The following is a 20,698-nucleotide window of genomic DNA, read 5'->3' as shown; positions in this document are numbered from 1 at the left end:
TTACCAGACACCACACTGGTAGGCAGAAGGCCACGTTGCCATAGAACACGCTCCATTATCCTCACCACCACCGGCAGCCTCAGCCTTCTTTAGCCCAGGCTGCAGCTGTGCAGGCCAGGGACACGCACGTTCGGTCCGTGCCAGCACGCGTCATCTCTGCCTCACCGGCTGGTGTGCCAGCAAAGCCTGCAGAGCCACGGCGGTCAATTCACGTGGCCGCTGTGCCAGGAGAGGGGCTCACCCTGTGGCACGGACGCAAACAAAGGGGAGACAGGACAGATGAGAAGAGAGCCTTGGCTACACGGGATGCAACAGCTACAGGTTTCAGAGGTGCCCTGCTCTCATCGACTTTCAGCTGGCCTCCAGTGGCAGAATCACATGCCTCTGAGTAGCCCCAAATTAAGCAAAGAAGCACTGACTGCCAAGTCAGTCTTTCAATCCATAAAGTCAACAAGGCTTCGAGGATTACTCGGAGTTAGGCTTGACAGAAAAATTCCCTTTTGGTGTAAGCCTCGAAGATGGTATCCATTTCACTCAGAGTGCACGGAGGAAGCGCTGTTACCCCAGTTAAGGTTCAGAGCAGAGCTAGGACATACCTCCTGCCTCCCAGGAATTTGACAAGTGTTCTGCTGCAACACGCACCTACACAGCTGAGCCGAGACTACTGCACGAACCTCTGAGGCTGCAAGCACAATGCTCCCATTGACGTTTCCCTAAAGAAGTACAAAAAGAGCAGATCATTCAGTTTTGACTTCGCCTCTTGGTTTTGCATCCCAAGTCCCCAAAAGTCAAGGCACAGGCTGCAATTACAGATGGTCATTTTCTAAGCAGCACAGCAGTAGTTTAAGAGAACTGGATAAACTCCACAGGCCTTACTGCCCCACAAATCACAACTCAACCCTGCAGCTTGCCTGGGAGATGTCTGAAAATAAAGTGTGGGAACACTCTTAGTTCTGTGCATGTCGGGTGTTTGGGAAAAAAAGAGAAACCCTAACCTGTAATGACATCCCCATGACAAACCAACCCACAGCACACGCTCCAGGTCTGCAGGACACAGATGGCACAAACGAAGCTTTCTGCGCTGCCTCTGCCCCGCTACAGGATATGTGCCACGGATGCCATGTCTAATACCACGTTATTTAATACTGTCCGTTTCTGCTGTACTTTTCAAGCTGGGGACTTTTAAAGCCTATTACAAGCAACACAAGAATCAGCCTGCACTTTCTGGGAGCTCTGTTTCAGAATAAACGGAACAGCCCTAAATCCATCTCCATCTTGCAGCAGAAATTTCAGGAAGCAGAGTAATTAACCGAGCCTGCAGAGCCAGGAAACCTGTGTCAATACCTTACTGATGAAAAGCAATCAGGGATCTTTAAGGGCCACACATACCACTGAAAATTGCTTGTGTACCTTCTCCAAAAGAAGCCTGAAGCAGCTTAAATTTAACCTAGAATTTAAAAAATTACATGTCTCACTAACAACAGCACAACTTGTTTATGACCTGTTTGGTGCACATACCTCTTCCCACAACTCAGCTCCCCAGTCTGATTAGCCCGTCACTCTGTCCCACACCTAATATGGAGAATTCACATCCTACCGATGCTTATTTTGGCTACACGGTTGCTTTTAGGTACTGCCCATCAGTACATCTTATATTTGCTAAATTGCCCACGTCTCCCAAACAAAGCAAGGAAGAGAGGAGTTTGCTGGTTTTCGCTCGCACAGAAAGGTAGTAGAGGTGGCAAAAAATAGCCTCCGAAATTTATAGAAACCAAAACCAGAGACAGACAGCTTTTGGCTCAGGGAAACTCGGAGTCAGTGACTGCCAGACAGCTGGGTAAAGAGTAGGGCACAGAAAACCCCTTGCCAACTTTCCTGACACGGGCAAGTCTTAAGCATAGTCCAAGCCAGACCTCAGACTTTGGAAAACTCCCACTCCCATTCTCTCATCTCAACAGTGGAAACTGCTTGACCCTTACCCATGCCGGCTGCGTTTCTGGCAGCGTTTGTGTCTGCACACAACTGCTGTGCCTTTATTCTCCTCTCAAAGTTTTAACTGTCACTGCATATAAGCTGGGATGTCTCAAGAACCTGTGAATTCGAGCCCTGACGGCACGCTGCCACTTCTCCCGGGCAGCGAAGCAGAAACCGCTGCACTGAGACTGAGGGGTGAAGATCGCGGACAACAAACCCTCCCCTGCTCCTGCGGATGAACCACGCTCCCTGCCAACACCCGCCGAGACAACTGTCCTGGATGCTCCGTCCTTCCGCAGGGCTCCTGGCACAGGCCTCTGGGAGGTCAGTTTCTTCCGGCTGCGGTGAGGAGGAACCCCCCGTGCTGCACCACATCGAGTCCTGCAAGCTTCCTTTGAGCTCGGGCTCCCTCCACCTCGGCCCCCAGCGACCCGTTCCCAGCTCGACTCCCACCTTCCCTGGCGCGGCTCGGGCACCAGTGGGACTTTCCCAGGCGGCGGGAAGCGCCGTGGGGCAGGCGGCCCTGCGGGAGCATCTCTCCGCAAGCGGCTGCTCCTGCTTCCCAGCAGCTGAAGCTTTCGAGGCTGGACGTGCCAGCCAGGAGCCCCCGGTCCTCGGCGGCCGCTGCTGGGGCTGGGCACGGGCCCCACCTAGCGGCACCCCGGCCGGGAAGGGCGGCCAAGCCCCGGGCTCTGCCTGTCCCGGGGGGCCAGGCTCACAGCGGGGCCTGCACCCCTGCGGCTCGGGGACAGGACGCTTAGGGAACAGGAGTGCCACTGGAGAGGTCTCTGCACCCCGGGCTGCGGCGCAGCAGGCACGGGAGGAAGCGCAGCAAGAACAAGGACGATCCCCTGGGGAGAGCAGAGGACGCGCTGGCTGGGGGGCTGCAGGGCGGCCTGCGTTTCCTTTGGTGCCACATGCACGGAGCGGCCAAGAGAGGAACGGACCCCGCACGGAGCACACGCACCAGGCGCGGCATCCAGGCGCCTGCCGCAGGACAGCGCTGCAGACACCTGCTTGGCAGAGGTGCAGGAGCAGCCACGGGGCAGGCTGCAGACCCTTAGCGAAACACCACGCAAATCTCTGGCGCCTGTTTTAACCGAGAGGGCCCGAGTCCCACCCACTGGGCTGAGATGGGACAGATCCCATTAAAGCCAAGACCGTGGGCCCAATGTAAGGCACGCTAAAGGAACAGAGACAACCTACAAAGCAGCGCATAGCAGTTTACAACACAGTCAAAAAGAGGAACGAGGAGAATGCAGGGAAGGAGCAATGTGAGAAAGACAGGACCAGAACAGACATGAACACTGCACAGCCTAAGAGCTCAGTATCACACACAAGGGGCTACCTTAAAAGAATTCCAAGTACCTTATTTTAATTTCTTGACATGGTAAAAGTTTACATACTTTCATCTGGCAAAGAGAGCCGAACAAATTAAAAGGAATCAATACAAAGAAACACGAGGGGAAGTGCTGCTCCCAGACAGCAGCTAGAACGCAGTTGGTTTGTTACTGAATATTTATTAGCGGGAAGACTAAGAGTTGACTTACTACAAACAACAACAGAAGAGTCTATAGCAAGGGCCAGCGGCCCTCCACACTCTGGGCAAATCCCTGGGAAACCAGCAAGAGACAACATGGCTCTTAGGTGTGGAAGCAGAAGAAACAAAAACAAAGTAAAAAAAAGAAGGGGAGAAAGTTCATTCCATTTGTCACTGTTGTTACAATGAGGTTAACACAACTATTAAGGCTACTGCACAATAAGAATATACAGGTGTAACAGCGAGACCCGGGAAACAGCGAGGTTCCTGAAACAAATGATTTAATGTTCCCCGAATAGGGGACTTAAGTAGAAATACTATAAATAAGAAAATTTTGGAGCCTGCAGCGTTATGGGCCCACTTGCCACACACAAAAACTGACGCAACACAACCAGTCATTTCCAAAGGGGTTTGTAATGGACCATGAAACGTTCCAGCGGCTTAGAGGAGTCACCAGGCACACGAGCGTGCCCTTTGCAGGGGAAAGACTACAAGGTCTGCAATGGTACCGGGTGGGTATCGGCCATCCTCACCCCCAAGCACCAACTGTCGCAGCTGGCCTGCTCTGCCCAGGCAGCGGGGAGCACTGCCAGGAGACAGCGGGTCTCAGTCTGACCATGTGCGGAGACTATCAGGACTTTAGTATCGGCCCTCCGGCCCCTCCCGTCTCTCAGCCTGGGCAAAAGCACCTCGTGCTGAAGGGGCACTAGGACGTAGGTGAAGTAACGTTGGTTTTAGCCAAGAAAGCGGCTCTAGTCAAATCGCAAACAGGAGCAGAAGCCACCTGAGCTCACGACCAGCCAGGACAGCAACCAGCCCTAGTTTCAAGCACCGCCTCGCGCTCTGCACTGATCGAGCCAGAACTGACAAGGCAGAGACAGATGGGGCAGGCTCTGCTGAGTCACAAGAGAGCCAGAAAAGGAGCGCAGACCGCCCAGCGGCACTGGAGCGTGGCTGCTGCCACCGGCCCAGAAGGGGCAGGTTCCCCTGTCTTTGCAACGGGTCAGTGCAGAGCACCGGGGGCAGAGGGGCCCAGCTACAGCCAGCAGTGAAGAGAGAGCGCGTCTCTGCCACTGCACCACCACCTGGGCTTGCTCTCCTGCTGAAGACTGTCTGCCCCATTCCCAGAGACCCCAGTGAAGCCTCCAGCCAAGAGATGGGACAGGACAGGGGCTTGGTCTCTAGTGTTGTTCCTACTCAGGTAGGAAGAAAGGCATGAAGGAATGTTCCTGCCTGGCTGGTGCTCTCGCTCTGCAGTAGCCTCTAGGGCACCCCAAAGCAGCACGGCCTTCTCGTTACCAGTTACCAGAGGGAGGGAGAGCTCCTGAGACCTGAACAAAACCAATCACAAAACTAGGCGAGAATTTCTTTAGAGTTTAACTAAGAATGCGATACTATTTCCAGCCAGTTTCCCATCTCGATAGTCACGTAACAAACCAAGGCAATGACGGTCTTTAGTTGACTGAACAGTTCTCAAGTTCAAACGTTGACACTTAATAGAGGGTCTCAGCATTGCTGCTCCGAGGCCTCTTGATCTTCTCAATGTTTTTAAGGATCATGTCATGCAAAGTGACCTGCAGAAAGGGAGAACAGGACTCAGACGAGAAGGGTGAAATCATCCAGCGTTCAGCTTTCACAATGAGAACTGGTTAAAACAGCAGCACAGCTCACCTTGGCACTACCCTCAACCCCCGGCGTGCAATCACACACCTAGTTAAGATAAGGGCTTCTTTCAGCCAGACTTTACAGAAGCCACTGCGTGTAACATCAAAAAGAGATTTCTTTACAGACCCCAGGAATGGCTTGTACTGCATGAAGAGCTTAGGATCACAGGTTCCCACAGAGGTGGAAGGAATATTTTGTGCTAGACTCCTGTGAACGCTCAGTTGGAAACACCTGCATCTCTAGGAGATGGTGGAGAGGCAACAGTCAGCTCTTCTCATTAGAGCCAAAGCGGAGCGGGGAGGAGACAGGCTTCCTGCCAGGACTAGGTGTACTCATAGGGAAAGGGGAGAGCAGCAGCAGGATCGAAAGCGCGCTCTCCACAGCTCTCTGCCCTGCGGCGCAGGGAGCCAGTGCGAGCTCCGGTTTTTCACTTACATATTGATTCCTCAGCTCTGAAATGATCAGGCGCAGACTAATGTACTCCTTCTCATCGATCTCTGTCACTGTGCGGCGGTAGTCCTCCTACAGAGAGCAGACGCATGGCTGAGTGGCCTGAGCTCAGCTGTGCCTCCCATACCCCAAGTGAAGGTCCTACCTTCTACAAAGGAACCCCCCCTTCGGCTTGCTCTCCTCTAACACAGATGTCCTGCATCCTTGTATGATCCCCCCTTTTCCCCCCAGGACCCTCAGCTCAAAAAGGACAGTGATGAAGCGGCCCAAAGAGTCCCAAAAAGCAGCAGCATGTAACGTGCAAATCTCCGCTTTCCCGTTTACTTACCACATGAGGGTACTTAGCTATTTTGGAAACCAGCTTTGCTCTTGTGATATAATATCTGGTAGGAAAAGGGAGAGGCTAAAGGTCAGGTAAACAGCATCAAGATTTTTTTCAGGCCCAAGCTGCCCTAGAAAAGCTGGGGGACCTTCCCCGAGCACTTTACTTTTCCCAGGGGGATCCCAAAAAAAGAGGTCTGTTTTACGCATGCCTACCTAGAAATCTGGTCCAGGTAGGACGCTGCCTCGCTCTCCACAGTTCGAAGCTCAGCAACTGTTTCCTCCTGCAGGGAAGACAAGGAAGCCATTAGCTTCACGAGACTGCAGCTGGCCTTCAGGGCTCTGAAAGAAACATGTCTCAGCAGTGCAACGTCAAGCTCAGGTTTGGGTTTCAAAACCTAAACCAACCCCATGACTGCAGCTGCTGGATACCATCACGTGAAACATTCCGAGGAACCCAAGAGATCCATGTCCCTGGAGCACAGCTCTCTCCTACGGCAGGGCATAGAGCCAGCGGTGCCTTACCTGAATAGAAACACCAAAGTTGTTTCCATCTTCTATCCTGGGAATGAGAAGCTGCACCCACATTTTGACCTGCGGTGGAGAGATCACAACGCTGATTAATGCCAACATCTCACAGAGACCTCTCTCAGAAGTTTTACCAAAAGCCCCCCAGGACCCTGCCTTTGCCACGCAGTTCAAGATAAACTCCTGCAGGTCCTTCATGCTCATGCAACACTTCTGAGGAGATCATTTCCCACGTGGCTGGGACGCCACACAAGCCAGCACAAGCACAGCTTCCCATGGGAAGCTCTCCTGACTGTGCCACAGAAGCTCTCGGCAGGTGTCTGTGGCTGCACAAAAGGAGGGTCAAGAAAAGCCTCAAGGAAGGAGCCTGCGAAAGAGACACTGTCCTCCTTCAGGAGGTGAACTACAGAGCTCCCCGAGGGCTCAGAAAAACATGATTTCCCTACCCCTACCTCCTAGCCACTTTTCAGACACTGCAATACGAATCCCGCCTTTCCTCATCTACAGGATACAGAGAGGCCTGCTCCTTCCACTCAGAGCAGCTTCGCCTCTCCGGGAGCAAAAGCATCCTACTGTCTCCACTTGCTCCAGCGCTCGCACCCACCGTATTACACTTCTCAATAAGCAGCCTGATTTCTGGTTTCACTTTCTCAATGATGTCCACCAGCTGCTGGTTGCTCTTCAGCATCCCGTTGGGCATCACGAACACTTTGGTACCTAGCAGCAGAGGAGAAAAACACCTCACGTCAGCGACACGCAGGAAGAGCTGCGCCAGGGGATCAGACCGAAGGTCCACCTGAGCGTCTATCTCCGGCAAAGGCCAGTAGCGGACACTGAGCCAGGCTACAGCTAACCTGTGGGGAAGGGGAAATTTGACATGGGATAACAGCAGTTGCCACAATGGAAGGAAAAGAGAAAACACGGAGCAGAAACGAGAGCTGAAGAGCTCTAGGCTGCTGAGGCTGGGCGCAAAGGATTTTCCTGATGCATGTGTATGAGCTGTTTCTGCCTCAGCTTAACCCAAAGCCTGGTACCTTCCTCCAGACAAGGAGAGCTTTCAGCACGGAGCCACAGGGAGATCAGCTGCCTCTGTCAGCAGGCCAAGCTCAAGCAAGTACTACTTGTGTCTATCAGAGTACTCCCAATTACGCTTCTAAGAGCTGGAACCTGACTCCTCCACAACAGAACGTCCGTAGGTCAGGCTCTGAGAGGCTGCGGGGACAGGCCTGCATGAGCAGCAGCTGCTGTCAGGACAGGGCAAGTGGGGTTCACGTGATTTCATATCCCTAAGGCACGGTGCACCGGTTCAGGGGGCAGGCAGCAACACAAGAGACTTGGGGACTCTTACCCTGAAAGGTCTCTTCGCGGTCTTCCAGCTTCCTCTTTTTCATATTTGGCTAAAATATACAAAATGTTTTACTCACAAACTAGTCGTAAGCTATAACAGTGTTGCAAAGGAAACAAGGAAAACTTTAGAGCCTCTGCTACGCTCCTGGTTTCTAAGCATCCTTCTTTAAAAGCAAAGGAGGACTGCAGAGCACAGCGTTACCTCCAGCAGACTTCCCAGGCTCGGGAGACCAATTCCTAAAAGCCTTTGGGAGAGCCATAGCCTGTTATTAAATAAGAATATCCTACTCTAGCACAGAGCAAGCCATGCAGTTTTAATTAACAGAAGCAGGGATCACAGCCAGGAGAGTAACCTTACCCCGTCCAGTCCATCATGGCTGTTCGTAAGAAGAATTGGGTCAGGCACTGGGAGGTTCATGTCCGAATGGATCTGAGTGAGATCATGAATATTGAGGATAGGCTCCTGGAAAATAAAGCAGATTCATTATTTAATTATGAACTAACAAATTCTGTCACACTAAACACAATGAGAAGACAAAAGATTCAGACCTCCCTCTTACCCAACTGTAAAATAAGGATGAATTAAAAAAAAGGTCTAACAATAGGCCTGTGACGAGACCTCCCTCCACCCAAGAACAGCGTACCAGCTCCAGACTGCAATCAAAGCTATCAACTGCCTGCAACGCTGGAGCCCCTGTGAGACCGCAGCATCGCAAAGAACAGCCTGAATTTGCCAAATACATAAGAAAGATAGATGTGGTGATCACACAAAGAAAACTGAAAAAGGAAGCACCCCCTCTAGAGCTAACACCACTCAAATGCACGCAAGCAACCGAGCCGCTGCTTCGCGTCTTTGTAACAAGGTGAAATACAGAAGAAAATACACAGGACAGGATCTGCCACATCGCTTTCAACATGTAGCTTGAAAATGAGAAACGATACAGAGGACAACGTATACCTTACCTTAAGGAACCCATCAAGTTCTAACAGCTTCTTTGGGAAAAAGTTTGCCACCAGGTCTTCAGCCTGAGAGAGAAAGAACAGACGATGACGTGAAACAACGCTGCAAGGTTCCCACTAGCGGGCAAGAACACCAGGGAAATCAACTGTCCAAAGGCAGGAAACAGGAGAGAACACAAGTTCTGCCTGCTGCCAACCGTCACGCTAAGCCAAGGTGAGAAGACCCAGGAGAGCCATGAGGCTACGTAACCTCGCTGACGCTCTGCTGGTGACTGACGCTCTGAGCACTGCTAAGCTTCCAGGAGAGGCTCAAATCGCAATCCAGTCTGTCAGAAAGATACGGCCGAACGGCCTCTTTCCCATCCTGTCACGTTCTGGGGCAGCGGCAGAGGGATACTCACCTCGCTCGTGATCCGCTCCCTGAAGGAGTCAACCTGCGGAAGGAAAAAAGCAACAGTTCAGACTCACTCTCAAAAAGCAGGGCTCAGCGCAAGCCAGGCACTGCGCCCTGCAGCCGCCGAGTTCAGCTACAGCCTGAGCCCCGGCTCTCCCCAGCTGCAGCTCTCGTCCTCCCGAGAAACGCCCGAGCACTGGCAGAGCCCATAAAGACGGAGCGGCAGCTGCCAGAGGACGCTAGGCGCAGCTCCCCGTCCGCCTCGCCTGCACGGGCTGGACTCAAAAGGTCAGCCCAGAAGCGCGGGGGAAGGCGCGGAGCAACGGCGGGGAACGGCAAGCCGAGCAGCTCCCGCCCGGGCTGGCGGCGGCACGGGGCGCGGAGAGGCAGATCCACCGTGCCGCACACGCCCAGCCCGCGCCTGGGCCAGCGACCGCCCTCCGCCAGGGAACCGCTCGGGGGCGGCCGCAGAGCGGCCCCGGACCCGTCCCGTCCCCGCCCTCCCGGCGCTCCTGCGGAGCCGCGGTGCCGCGGCGGCCGGGCGCGCGGGGGCGGCGGCGCCGGGGGCGGGCAGAGCCAGGCGGCTGGACCGCGCGGGCGGGCGGGCCGCGCTCGGCGGCCGCACGACCAACGGCCGGGGCGAAACGGCCGGGCGGCGCCGCGGGGCCCGCCCCGCCCCGAGGCCCGGGCCGGCGCCAGCCCAGCCCGACGGGGCCGCGAGGCGGCAGGCCGCCGAGGCGGCGGCGGGCCGTGGAGGGGGGGGGGCGGCGGCGGCGGCGGCGGCGGGGCGGGCCGCGCGGAGGGCGCACCTTGAGCTTCACCTCCGGGTCCACCTTGAGCAGCGAGGCCATGGCGGCGGCGGGCGGGTCCGGGTCTCGCTCTGGCGCGGGGCCGCGCTGCCGCCTGCCCCACCACCGGCGTCGCCGCCACCGGAACTGACCTCACGCGGCGCGCCCGCCAATGCCGCGCGCGCCCGCCGCCCGCGTGACCGCCCTTCCCCCCCCTCCCCCCCCCCGCGCGCGCACGCGCCGCCGGGTCCTGGCCGCTCACACGGCCGTCCGGGTGCGCGGCGAGAGAAAATGGCCGCCGCGGCCCCCTACACCCCTGCCAGGACCGCGTCCTGCCGCCTGCGTCACATCCGTCGCGCGGCGATGGCGGAGCGGGCGCGGGGCTGAGCGGCGGCATGGAGGGGAGCCGGCCGCCCGCCTGCACCACGCAGGTCAGCTTCGTCTGCCAGCGCTGCAGCCAGCCGCTGAAGCTCGACACCTCCTTCAAGATCCTCGACCGCCTCACCATCCAGGAGCTCACCGGTACCGGCGGGGCGGGGGCGGGGGGCCGGGGGCCGGCACCGGGGCGGGGGCCCAGGCCCGGGCCCGGGTGACGCCTCCTCTCCCGCAGCCCCGCTGCTGACCGCCGCCCCTGCCCGGCCCGGGGACGCGCACGAAGAGGAGAGCGCCCTGACGGAGGTACGGCGGGATCGGGCGCGGCGGCGGGCCCCCCGCCTCCCCGGACACCCCCCCCCCCCCCCCCCGGTGACGGTGTCCCCTTGCCCCGCAGGAAGCCTTCGCGGAGAACCGGCAGGATGGCGTGTCCCGGAGGTTCATCCCGCCAGCCAGGTACGGCCGCCGCCGCACTCCCGCCAGGCCCGCCCCAGCTCGGAGCCCGGCCGCGGGCCGGGTGCCCCCGGCAGCTTCCCGCGGGCGGCCCGAGCCGGCGCTGAGGAACTGCCCGGGGAAGGGGTCCCCCCGCGGGGCGTCCCCTCTGCCGCGGGGGCACTCGTAACAGCCTGTGTCGTGTGACCCCCTTAGAGCTTCCCCCGAGGGATCCCCGTGGCCCTGGGGCTCCTCAGCAGGCGGCGGCGCAGCCCTTTGAATATACGTAAATGCACGGTATTTAGGACGCTGCTTATTAGCTACGGGTTAACACAAAACGCTGTCCCGATAGAGCTCTTCTGAAACGCAGGCTCCCCCGTCCTTCTGCAAGTACGTCTTGCGCGTTCTTCCTTTCTGACTCTTGAACTAGTCTCAGATTTAAGTCTAGCACTAGACCTGGCTCCCCTGGGCCCTCGGCACTCAACTCTCAATACAATTCTTTCCAAGAATGATGTCAACAGAAAGCGCCAACAGTTTCACGCTGATCGGAGAGGCGTCAGATGGCGGCACGATGGAAAACCTCAGCCGGAGACTGAAGGCAAGTTTTACATGAGCTGGTAAACGTGGATGCTTTTGAACGGAGCATCGGTTTTTCTAGATGCTCTGCAAGATTAAACTGTGAAGTTTCCCGTAGCGCTGGCCTTCCAGTATTTTTGCTGGTGAGTAGTTCAGTAAAGCTGGCTTATTTTAAATCAAGATTTGACCTGCAAAAAATACTTTGCCAACTGAAGAAGCACAAACCTCTCTGTTGAAAAGCAGCCGGCAGCTGCCTGCGGCTTCACCTGAGCTAACGGTGAGCTCTTCCTGCAGGTCACCGGCGACCTCTTTGACATTATGTCTGGGCAGACGGATGTGGATCACCCTCTGTGTGAGGAATGCACAGACACTCTGCTCGATCAACTAGACACACAGCTCAACATCACAGAGAACGAGTGCCAGAACTACACGTGAGTGATCTGGAGGTGACCTGAGACCGAGTTGCTTTAGCTTGAAGCCTAGTGAAGGCATGCAGCCTTGGTCCGGCTTTCTGTGATCAGTAAGAGACGTCCCTGACTTCAGCGCTTGGGGTTTTCTTTGTCTGAATGAGATGAAAAATTTGTTTTTGAGAGTCCTGTGGTACACAGCTTCTCCAGCTGAAGTCTGTGAGCCCATCAGAACGACCGATGCCACCTGCCCGCGGTGCCTGCGTGGCAGCGTTCCCGCGCGATCGAGGGCTTCACAGAGATGGTTACTGACAGGCAGCAACAGGTCCTCGGTCACCATCTCGCTCCCCTGTTCTCCTGTGTGTGTTCCTGACTCACGGTGCAGGACCAACGCGGAGAGCTCGGGATTCACGAGAGGTGCACGTGAGATCAGAGTCCCTGTTTGCACTTCTGCTCGCGTGCGCAGGCTGTCACGGAACCGGGGACTGTTGGCAGGGGGCTTCCCAGCATCCCTGTTCTGGTAATCCTGTTGCTCTCCTTTAGGAGATGTCTGGAGATACTGGAACAAATGAACGAGGATGATAAGGAGAAACTGCAAACAGAACTGAAGGAACTTGCGCTGGAGGAAGAGCAACTGATTCAGGAGCTGGAGGACGTTGAGAAGAACCGCAAGATTGTGGCTGAAGACTTCGAGAGAGTCAGGGCAGAGGCAGAGCGGCTGGAGCAGGAAGAAGCTCAGTGAGTGAACTACAACTGCAGTTTATGGCAGGGATTTTAAGTAACAGATAAATGAGATTATAATGTGGAGAAACCTGTAAATAACGCCCAAATGCAAGTGGCTTGTTCTTTGCAAAATTGAAGTTGACCCGACCAAAAAAACCCTAGCATACCGTGTGAGCAATCACTTTTCTGTAAAAGCCTGCACTTAGCATTTCTTGTCTTGCTTTTATTAAAAGGTATCAGAAAGAATACTGTGAATTCAAGAGGCAACAACTGGAGCTAGATGATGAGCTCAGAAGCGTGGACAACCAAATGTGCTATGCCCAGATGCAACTGGATACATTAAAGAAGACCAACGTGTTCAATGCAACCTTTCACATCTGGTAACGTAGACGCTGGAATATCGTGTCAGTTTGCTAAAAATCTGCAACGCAGGGCCGTTTACGTAACACTGCATGTGACGGGAAAGGTGCTAGTCGACTCATAGTTACCCCACAACAAAGCAACTGGTCACGGCTCCCAACAGTGTCAGCTGAGAGAGGTTTGCGATGCTGTGCAGATGTCCGAGGAGACTGAAATGGCACTTTCACTAGCCCTGTTAACGAACCAGGGCCTACTGTGCTAGCCAACGGTAATGCTCTAATGTCAGCCTTTACAGAGCAGGTAGCTCAGGGGATTTGGTTGGGGGGTTTTTTGGTTTGTTGGTGGGGTTTTTTTATGAACTCTCTCATAAAAAGTGATCAAGCGGTTGGTATTTATATAGGCTTTTTAACCAGAGCCCCCAAACCCTGCTTTTGCTTGGTTAGCAGCGTGAGTTCCGTAACTGTTAGTACGTGGCTCTTGTTTGGTTAGCGTGCTAGAAGCTGTTCCTGCCCCGGTGCGCTTATTTATAATTCCTCTTATCACAGGCACAGTGGTCAGTTTGGCACAATAAATAACTTCAGACTTGGCCGTCTCCCCAGTGTTCCTGTAGAATGGAATGAGATCAATGCTGCCTGGGGGCAGACTGTGCTGTTGCTACATGCCCTTGCTAACAAAATGGGCCTGAAGTTTCAAAGGTATATGCAATATAATACACATTTCACTTATGACCCAGATAAAGACAGTTAGACTCATCTGCCTGTGAATCGTATCTCCTTTCAGATACCGTCTTGTACCATATGGCAACCACTCGTATTTAGAGTCCCTCACAGACAAATCAAAGGTAAGAGATCCTGCACGAATCAGAGGGCATTGACCTTGAACGCCGCAGAGCCCTGGTCACGCTGGGGGACGCAGAAGACAAGCTCAGCTCTTCATGAATTTATAGTACAGGAGAGCTAGCTGCCCCGACTTCTCCAACATAATAATATCTCACTCCGTATCCTATATCAAGCCACTCATTCTGCCATCCAGTAGCGTTAAAAACGACAGGACTCTGGAACTATACACCGCAGCGGGCCAGAGGAAGATAGCATGATTTGGGGTGATTGTTGGTGATTAGGAACCCAAGCCTGCACGTGGTAGGCACTTACCACAAAACAAGTCACACTTCTTAGGTGCCACAAACCACTTCTAAGCATCCTGTGACAGATCTAAGCCTCGCACCAGACTAAAGAGCTGCAATGACCATGTCTAAAATGGAGTGCTTGGGGTGCCTGAAACGGATCTCTCTTCCAGGAGCTCCCCTTGTACTGTTCCGGAGGTCTGCGGTTCTTCTGGGACAATAAGTTTGATCATGCAATGGTGGCTTTCCTGGACTGCGTGCAGCAATTTAAAGAGGAAGTGGAAAAAGGCGAAACTCGGTTTTGTTTGCCTTATAGGTGAGTGTTGCTATATAACATGTCAAATTAACACCTCGTGTGCTGTCCCGCGCAGCACTGACTGACCTCTGGACCAGTCTACAGCACTGCTTGCTGTTTCAGTCCTGTCTTTCTGGAACCATCCGGCATTCCTTATAATGTACAGGATTACCACATTTGCTCTTAGTTTAATTGAAATTTAAAGCTAGTTCCTCAGGTGAAGACCTGAGGCTTGCTAGATTTCCTTTAAAAACAAAGTATTCTTACATAGAATAACATGAATGTCAGATTTAAATTTTAGTACTTGACGTCACATTGAGATTAAATGCTTGCAATAGTAACGCACTAATAAAACTTTGTGTGTGATACAGGATGGACGTGGAGAAAGGAAAGATTGAAGATACAGGTGGCAGTGGTGGCTCTTACTCTATTAAAACCCAATTTAACTCTGAGGAGCAATGGACAAAAGCACTAAAATTCATGTTAACTAACCTGAAGTGGGGTCTAGCCTGGGTCTCATCCCAATTCTATAACAAGTAACATGTAAAGATCGCGTCCTGGCAGCTGTAGAGTGTCTGCGTTTTGTTGGAGAAAGTCAAATCAAGATGTCTCTTAATATTAACCAGTACAAAATGTTTACAATACCAAAAATCCACAAGACACTTTATTTAAAATACCATTATTACAAGTAGTATATAGAAAAGCAATATGTAAAGTTATATCATTGAGCTGAACAGAATAAAAAAAATCAGCTATTAAATAGATGCTAAACTGGTACTTTGGGGTTTATAGATATGCGTATAAATTACTGTCGAACTTCAAAACACCAGTGAGTTTGATACTACTGTTACAGCTTAACACACAGGTTAGAAAAGCGAAATGTTACAAACACAGGGAATAAGGAGGAAGAACTCACAGAAGCTCTGCTTGGTCATTAAAGAGTAACTACAGTTTGAAATAAAGTATTTTCTAAGTCGTACCAGCACTTCTTTGTGCCACAGAACTTGACAAGGTTTCATACTGTTTAAAATACTGTTAGCTATGATGATATTAGCTATTTGTAATACTTCCTGCAGCCTCTTCTTGCACAGAGGTGCACTGAGTAAATAATAAAACACTACTCTACAGAGAGTGCTTTCATCTAGCATATGCCAGGCACAGCATGAACAGCCCCTGGCACGTACATGGACGTGCTGAACAGGCACCTGCTGTCGTGACAACTGCATCGCTTTCAAAACTGGTGGGATTCTGTCCTTTTCACAACACTGCCCAACTAGCTGGCTTTCGCAGGGTGACAGCAAACAGGCTCTGAGCACTGGCAAAGAGGGAACACAGTAACAAGCAGCCTGGCGGCAGCAGGCTGCCCAAGACAATTTTTTAAAAAGCAGCAAGTGGAGAAAGGAAAGTACAGCCCTGTTTGTAACGACTGGGCGTCCGAGCTGCGTCTAGCAGTACAGATTACCAAACGGAATACCGTGCACATTAATGCCTTTTCAAAACATGACTCTTCTTAGAGTTTTCTCTTTATTCAAAGGAAACTTACATTCATAACTTAGAAGATGTAGCTCTTATAATAAAGCTTTTGGTGCTGAAAGAGGTATTTCTAAATGCTGCTTTCCTCCTGTGTGCCTGTGTTAATTAGAAAGGACAAACTTTTCTAATTAACATGTAACATACGAAATGTTACAGAACACCTGGTGTTCAAAACCAAAAGTAAACCCCAATTGTGTTGGGTGCCCTGTGCAGTGTCACAGAAGATGGACTATTATCAGCAGCGTAACAGTTTGCTACTGATACGCTAGCGCCTGGCCGTAGAAGATAGTTCTATTTAAGAGGCATAGTTCTGTGCTCTAGAGCTTTTGTTCCACAGTTCCTATAGCGCTGCTTTGGAGTGGTACTGCCAACGATGTGTTTCAGTACTGCATAAGAAAATTCTAAGATACTTTGTGAAGTAATGCCAGTGATACAGTTTAAATGCTCCACAACCTTAAAAAAAAAAAAACAAAAAACAAACAACTCACTTCCAGTGCCTGAGAGACATTAGTTTACATACTTCTTAATCTAACTCCAAATCTAACAGGAATAATAGTGCTCTGTGGGTGCACTTCAACAAAAGTTGAAGCCTCTCAGTATGGTTTTTTTATTTGGTTGCTTTTTTGTTTGCTTGCTTGTTTTGGTTTTTTTTTGTTTTGTGCTTTTTTTTTTTTATTTACTTGCTTCTACTAAAGAAGGAAAATGTAAAAGCTACTATCTGCAATAGGCTGTTTGTTACAGTATTCAGTAGCAGTTTGGGGAGAAAGTTGTCCCATGGGATTGCTTCTCCACCTGTCAACGAAACGATGTCTGTGGGGGTTTGTTCTGGCTGTAAAGAAGCTGAAGCGTGAGGATGCGCTCACACTAGTGCAAGCACAAGCCTTCCTGCAGAATTGCCCGTGTACCCTCACAACGCTCTTACAAAAGTACACACGCTTCCTGCTAAAAAACCTGAAAGATGTCACCTCCCTGACGCTACTCCCGGTAGAGTCTACCTGTCTTCTTGCTGTGCTTAAACATATAAACAACCTTCGCATTTTTTTCATGTAGAGCTAATGCGTTTAGAAGCGACTGTACCTGCTTCCAGTGCCCAGGGTTTAGTATGAACACGCTTGTGCTGATGATGCCAACAGCCAAGAGCATGAAATCTTCCTTTACTGTCAAAAACTTTGCTCTGCAGGAGTAAAAGTGTCTTCTGGTGTAAAACGATGCTAGCTTTACAGTTCAAAAGCACCTACTTCTGTAATCGCTGTACAGCTATGGATACGTTAGCTTATTCAGTCTTTCAGTCCAAGTAAAGCCTGATACTGTTAACTTTAATTGACAGTGCTAAAGCTGGATTTTTACGATTAAGTTAAACACTTTCCTAACTTGCCCCTAAAGCAAATGTGGTGAAGCACGTTGCTTTGAACTGGTATATTAAGATCAATAAACAACGCTCAAAGTCCCCAAAATTAAATTTTTTTAAAACATGCCCAGAAAAATGGCATAATGGGAATCTTGCTACTATTTCTTAGGGTTTTTTTAGGGTTTTAATTTCCAATAGTTATTTTAAGCAATAGTCAGTTAAGCTACTTACACCTGCAGTTTGCTTGGTGTCGAATTTTCGATGGCAATCTTCAACAAAGTGTCGTAGATGGTATCTCTTGTGAGATAGGAGAAGTCTAGCAGCTGCATACACAACTGATGTAATGGTTTTGCAGGAAGCAAGCAGCCGTTATGTCCTAGCACAGAGATCGTGCATAATCAGCCACACATTTTGAGTCATTAAACTGAATTAGAAAGAAGTGTTAGTTAGGGATGAAGATTTCTGGTGACAACTGCCCTTTGTTTCTGAAAGCCTGTGGCATGAGAAAGCCTGTGGCATTCTCAATCTCAGCATAATTTCACTCATTCTGAAATTCAGGTTGTCAGACCCGGGCAAAGAAAATGGTAAGTCATTGTAGAAAAATGTGGCCTTACACTAGGTTTTGGGGATTTCAAACTCTTAATCTTTTACTGAATGAGTCACGACTGGCTGTCCAACAGCATTCATCAGATTCTACTAAGGACAAAGTTCTCATCTGAAAAGTAAAGCCCTGGACAATCTGAAAAGTTTCACGTGCCTTCACAGTCTGCAAAAATCTGTAATATGAGACATTTTGGTTCCGATCAGTAATAGCTCTATTATGCTTTTAAAAAAATTCTTTCCCATTCTCTCCTATTAATACTCTTACCTAAAACCTCTAGAAGCAATTCCACGTAAGCCAGAGGAGTTGACATGTTGATTTGGAAGTGCAGAGTTTTTAAAACAGCAAGCTCGGATTCAAGCAGTTCCTGTTTAGTGTATGAGTATTTTAAGGATTGCAGAAATTTTAAAGCTGTGTCACTGTTAACTATCTGAAGAGAAAAAAAAGACAAATTATCTTCTGGGCAGTAAGGCACTTGCTAAGAACAAAGTACTTCCTTCCTTTACTCCTCCCTTTGAGTTTAAGCATGGGCCACTGCAGCGGTGATGCTGCCCGCTAACCCAGCTGTCTAACTCGTCTTTTAGGCTGGCGTGAGAAATCCAGCTCGGACCTTCTTTCCTGCAGGTTTCCTCTGCTCCACAAACCTTCCCCAGACAGGTGTGAACCCTCTGTACCCGTACAATTTTGGGCAACCACGGGCCCTGTTTTCCCGCTGCCTGTACTTTTTTCCCCCAGTACCGGGAACATTTCCTGCCAAATGGTTACTTGATGAGTGACAATCAATCTGCCCTAAACGGAAGAGATTTAGGTCTCCATTTCAATATCCTTTGCATTTCATTATCACTATTGTCTTTCAAAGCGGAAATCTGTTTTTTAAAAGAGATTAATATACTACATAATTTACTACACTGCTAAAAAATGTTATAAGAAAAGGTTTAGCTGGCTTACATTATAGTGTAAGGAAAGTTTGCTTGCAAGCTGAATGCATGACACAAGTCGCAGAACAAACGTGTCGTATATCTGATCTTTCAGAGAGCTCCAGCTGCTCCCTTGTCCTTGTTCACGACTTTTAACGTTCTCTCTGGAGGACTTACAGATTTGTTCTACTTGCTTGATCATAAACCTACAAAACCCACAATTGCTCAGAAGACAGTTCTCTTCTGCTAAGAAAAAGGAAGAAAAGCAATTCTGCATGTACTCAGAATATACGGATAGCTGTTACTTTGAATTAAATGAGTAAAGAGACAAAGCTCCAGACATGCAAAAAAAAAAGACACGTTGTTTGAATGAGTGGTATAGAGTACACACAGTGTAACCGTGTGAGAAAAATGAGAAATGCACTGAGCATTAAGGATATTTATTACCTTTCAAGTAACTCCACCGCTTGGTACCTTGCTGATTGGTCCAAGTGCCATTTTTCAGACAAAAGGAATATAAATTCTGCAAACAAGTGCAACAGTCATTCACGTCAGTCAACTGAAGCTAATTATACAGCTGTTAATCATCTCAGGAGTTAGCTGTAGTTGAGAAAGAGAGTCTTACCCACTATCTGCGTCTCTTTGAAGCATCCGGCCTGATCTGACAGTTCGCTCAGGTACTGTTCGTTTTCCGTGGCCAAATGGATCAGTGTATCCTCAATAATCTCAGGAGCAACCTCACCGAAGATGGGGCCTGGGTCACGGCACCGGGATGCTGCTTGCACTTGGGACCCCATTTAGCAGTTCAAGTCAGAAGCCTTAAGGACGATAATTATTTTAACAGCACCACAGCGCTTCGTCATCGCCGAGAGCCCCTGCCACGGCCGTGCTGGGGCCCCAGAGTCCAAAAGGCACAACCGGGAAGCTGCAATCCCTTGGCGTCCAAGAGGCAGCTTTCGGGAAGGGGCCTGTGTCGGTCAGTCGGTCGGTCAGTCGCCCGGTCGCCCCTCCGCGGGGCAGGCCGAGCAGAGCTCCCGCCGAGGGCGCCGGTGCTGTGCAGGGCCCCACCTCAGCGCCTTCCTGGTCACGGGGCCTCGCCCCGCCAATCAGAGCGCGCCTCCGCCGGCGGCCAGCCACGCGCCGGGCCTCAGCCAACCACTCGACGCTCCGCTCCCGCTGCCCCTGCGCGTAGCGAGCCGGCGTCGCCCACGCCCTTCCGATTGGCCAGCCTCCCTGCCGGATGTGACGTCGCCGCGCTGTGCGGGAAGCGGCGGCGGGTAAGATGGCGGCGCCGCGGGAGCCGGGCGGGGAGGCGGCGTTCGCGCGGCGCATCGACCCGGCGCGGGAGCCGGGGCTCAGCCCCGAGCAGCGCCTTCTCATGGCGCAGGTGGAGCGCGCCCAGCGCCAGCGCGCTCTGCAGCGGCGGCTCCGCGGCCGCAACGTGCTGCTGGCGCTCGGCATCGGCGCGGTGACGTTTGGCATCTGTATCCTCCAGGGCCGGGGCGGGAGCGGGGCCGGGGCGGGAGCGGGGCCGCCGCGCCGGGGCTGCGCCCGCTGTTTTCCTTAACGCCGCCCCCCCCGCCAGACGGGTACACCTTCTACTCGGTGTCGCAGGAGCGGTTCCTGGACGAGCTGGAGCAGGAGGCAGAGGCGGCGCGGGCGCGGGCCCAGGCGCGGGCCGAGAGCGCAGCGAGCTGAGCACGGAGGGCCCGGCCCAGCCCCGGTAAACCCCGTGAGTGAGCTGCAGCCCCCACGGGGCAGGACGGGCCTCGAGCTCAGGGGAATCGCCTGGCCCTGAGCACGGGGCAGCCGCCTTTGCAGGGGTCTGGGCCTGCACAGTGCTCGGTGCAGTCCAGGGAAATGCACTGGGCTTCCTCCCCTGCAGGCAGGGTTTCCTCCCCTGCAGGCAGCCACCTTTCTCCTGGAGAGCAGACAGGGTCTTTGCCAGGGACTTGCTCCTGGGAAGGGCAGCGGTGCCCAGGAGCCCATCGCTTTCCACAATAAATACCCTGTCTGGAGACTGTGTCAGCGCCTGTTCTTAAAG

The 20,698-nt window shown here is 52.1% G+C and overlaps 4 protein-coding genes across 7 annotated transcripts; 2 read left to right on the top strand and 2 right to left on the bottom strand.

Moving 5' to 3' along the window:
• Positions 1 to 3,432: 3,432 nt before the first annotated feature.
• Positions 3,433 to 10,064, bottom strand: PSME3 (proteasome activator subunit 3). Its single transcript, XM_050911877.1, has 11 exons — positions 9,989 to 10,064; positions 9,187 to 9,219; positions 8,789 to 8,851; positions 8,184 to 8,288; positions 7,827 to 7,875; positions 7,083 to 7,195; positions 6,476 to 6,544; positions 6,167 to 6,234; positions 5,958 to 6,012; positions 5,615 to 5,701; positions 3,433 to 5,088 (listed from the first exon to the last, which is right to left on the bottom strand). The coding sequence occupies exons 1-11, from the start codon at positions 10,028 to 10,030 to the stop codon at positions 5,008 to 5,010; spliced, it is 765 nt and encodes a 254-aa protein (XP_050767834.1). The 5' UTR covers positions 10,031 to 10,064; the 3' UTR covers positions 3,433 to 5,007.
• A 298-nt stretch (positions 10,065 to 10,362) lies between these two features.
• BECN1 (beclin 1) lies at positions 10,363 to 15,240 on the top strand. Of its 3 annotated transcripts, XM_050911967.1 has the most exons (11): positions 10,363 to 10,489; positions 10,578 to 10,645; positions 10,737 to 10,795; positions 11,279 to 11,369; positions 11,642 to 11,778; positions 12,298 to 12,492; positions 12,711 to 12,857; positions 13,383 to 13,532; positions 13,618 to 13,678; positions 14,134 to 14,276; positions 14,627 to 15,240. In XM_050911967.1, the coding sequence occupies exons 1-11, from the start codon at positions 10,363 to 10,365 to the stop codon at positions 14,793 to 14,795; spliced, it is 1,347 nt and encodes a 448-aa protein (XP_050767924.1). In that variant the 3' UTR covers positions 14,796 to 15,240. The 3 variants fall into 3 exon arrangements, with proteins under 3 accessions (XP_050767924.1, XP_050767925.1, XP_050767926.1); XM_050911968.1 differs by lacking the exon at positions 14,134 to 14,276 and having other exon boundaries at positions 14,627 to 14,723; XM_050911969.1 differs by lacking the exons at positions 11,279 to 11,369; positions 11,642 to 11,778; positions 14,134 to 14,276 and having other exon boundaries at positions 14,627 to 14,723.
• Positions 14,891 to 19,523, bottom strand: CNTD1 (cyclin N-terminal domain containing 1). Of its 2 annotated transcripts, XM_050911970.1 has the most exons (7): positions 19,280 to 19,523; positions 19,102 to 19,177; positions 18,686 to 18,860; positions 18,005 to 18,167; positions 17,368 to 17,512; positions 16,866 to 16,962; positions 14,891 to 16,241 (listed from the first exon to the last, which is right to left on the bottom strand). In XM_050911970.1, the coding sequence occupies exons 1-7, from the start codon at positions 19,449 to 19,451 to the stop codon at positions 16,080 to 16,082; spliced, it is 990 nt and encodes a 329-aa protein (XP_050767927.1). In that variant the 5' UTR covers positions 19,452 to 19,523; the 3' UTR covers positions 14,891 to 16,079. The 2 variants fall into 2 exon arrangements, with proteins under 2 accessions (XP_050767927.1, XP_050767928.1); XM_050911971.1 differs by lacking the exon at positions 19,280 to 19,523 and having other exon boundaries at positions 18,686 to 18,897; positions 19,102 to 19,121.
• A 413-nt stretch (positions 19,524 to 19,936) lies between these two features.
• LOC127026626 (cytochrome c oxidase assembly factor 3 homolog, mitochondrial) lies at positions 19,937 to 20,672 on the top strand. The gene is made up of 2 exons (XM_050911972.1): positions 19,937 to 20,138; positions 20,240 to 20,672. The coding sequence occupies exons 1-2, from the start codon at positions 19,937 to 19,939 to the stop codon at positions 20,350 to 20,352; spliced, it is 315 nt and encodes a 104-aa protein (XP_050767929.1). The 3' UTR covers positions 20,353 to 20,672.
• Positions 20,673 to 20,698: the final 26 nt, after the last annotated feature.

Source organism: Gymnogyps californianus, chromosome 28 (assembly GCF_018139145.2).
Source record: "Gymnogyps californianus isolate 813 chromosome 28, ASM1813914v2, whole genome shotgun sequence".
NCBI lineage: Eukaryota > Metazoa > Chordata > Aves > Accipitriformes > Cathartidae > Gymnogyps > Gymnogyps californianus.
Note: the sequence above shows the minus strand (reverse complement) of the source record. Positions and strands in the feature narration are given on the sequence as shown.

Coding starts and splice junctions, on each gene's coding strand:
- PSME3 (XM_050911877.1), bottom strand. CDS start 10,030: ATGGCCTCGCTGCTCAAGGTGGACCCGGAGGTGAAGCTCAAG. Junction 6,545..7,082: donor TTATTGAGAAGTGTAATACG/GTGGGTGCGAGC, acceptor TCTCCACCGCAG/GTCAAAATGTGGGTGCAGCT. Junction 6,013..6,166: donor TACCTGGACCAGATTTCTAG/GTAGGCATGCGT, acceptor TTTTCCTACCAG/ATATTATATCACAAGAGCAA.
- BECN1 (XM_050911967.1), top strand. CDS start 10,363: ATGGAGGGGAGCCGGCCGCCCGCCTGCACCACGCAGGTCAGCTTCGTC. Junction 10,646..10,736: donor AGGAGAGCGCCCTGACGGAG/GTACGGCGGGAT, acceptor CTTGCCCCGCAG/GAAGCCTTCGCGGAGAACCG. Junction 13,679..14,133: donor CCCTCACAGACAAATCAAAG/GTAAGAGATCCT, acceptor TCTCTCTTCCAG/GAGCTCCCCTTGTACTGTTC.
- CNTD1 (XM_050911970.1), bottom strand. CDS start 19,451: ATGGGGTCCCAAGTGCAAGCAGCATCCCGGTGCCGTGACCCAGGCCCC. Junction 18,861..19,101: donor GCGGTGGAGTTACTTGAAAG/GTAATAAATATC, acceptor TGGGTTTTGTAG/GTTTATGATCAAGCAAGTAG. Junction 17,513..18,004: donor ATTGCTTCTAGAGGTTTTAG/GTAAGAGTATTA, acceptor TCTCTGTGCTAG/GACATAACGGCTGCTTGCTT.
- LOC127026626 (XM_050911972.1), top strand. CDS start 19,937: ATGGCGGCGCCGCGGGAGCCGGGCGGGGAGGCGGCGTTCGCGCGGCGC. Junction 20,139..20,239: donor CGCGGTGACGTTTGGCATCT/GTATCCTCCAGG, acceptor CCCCCCCGCCAG/ACGGGTACACCTTCTACTCG.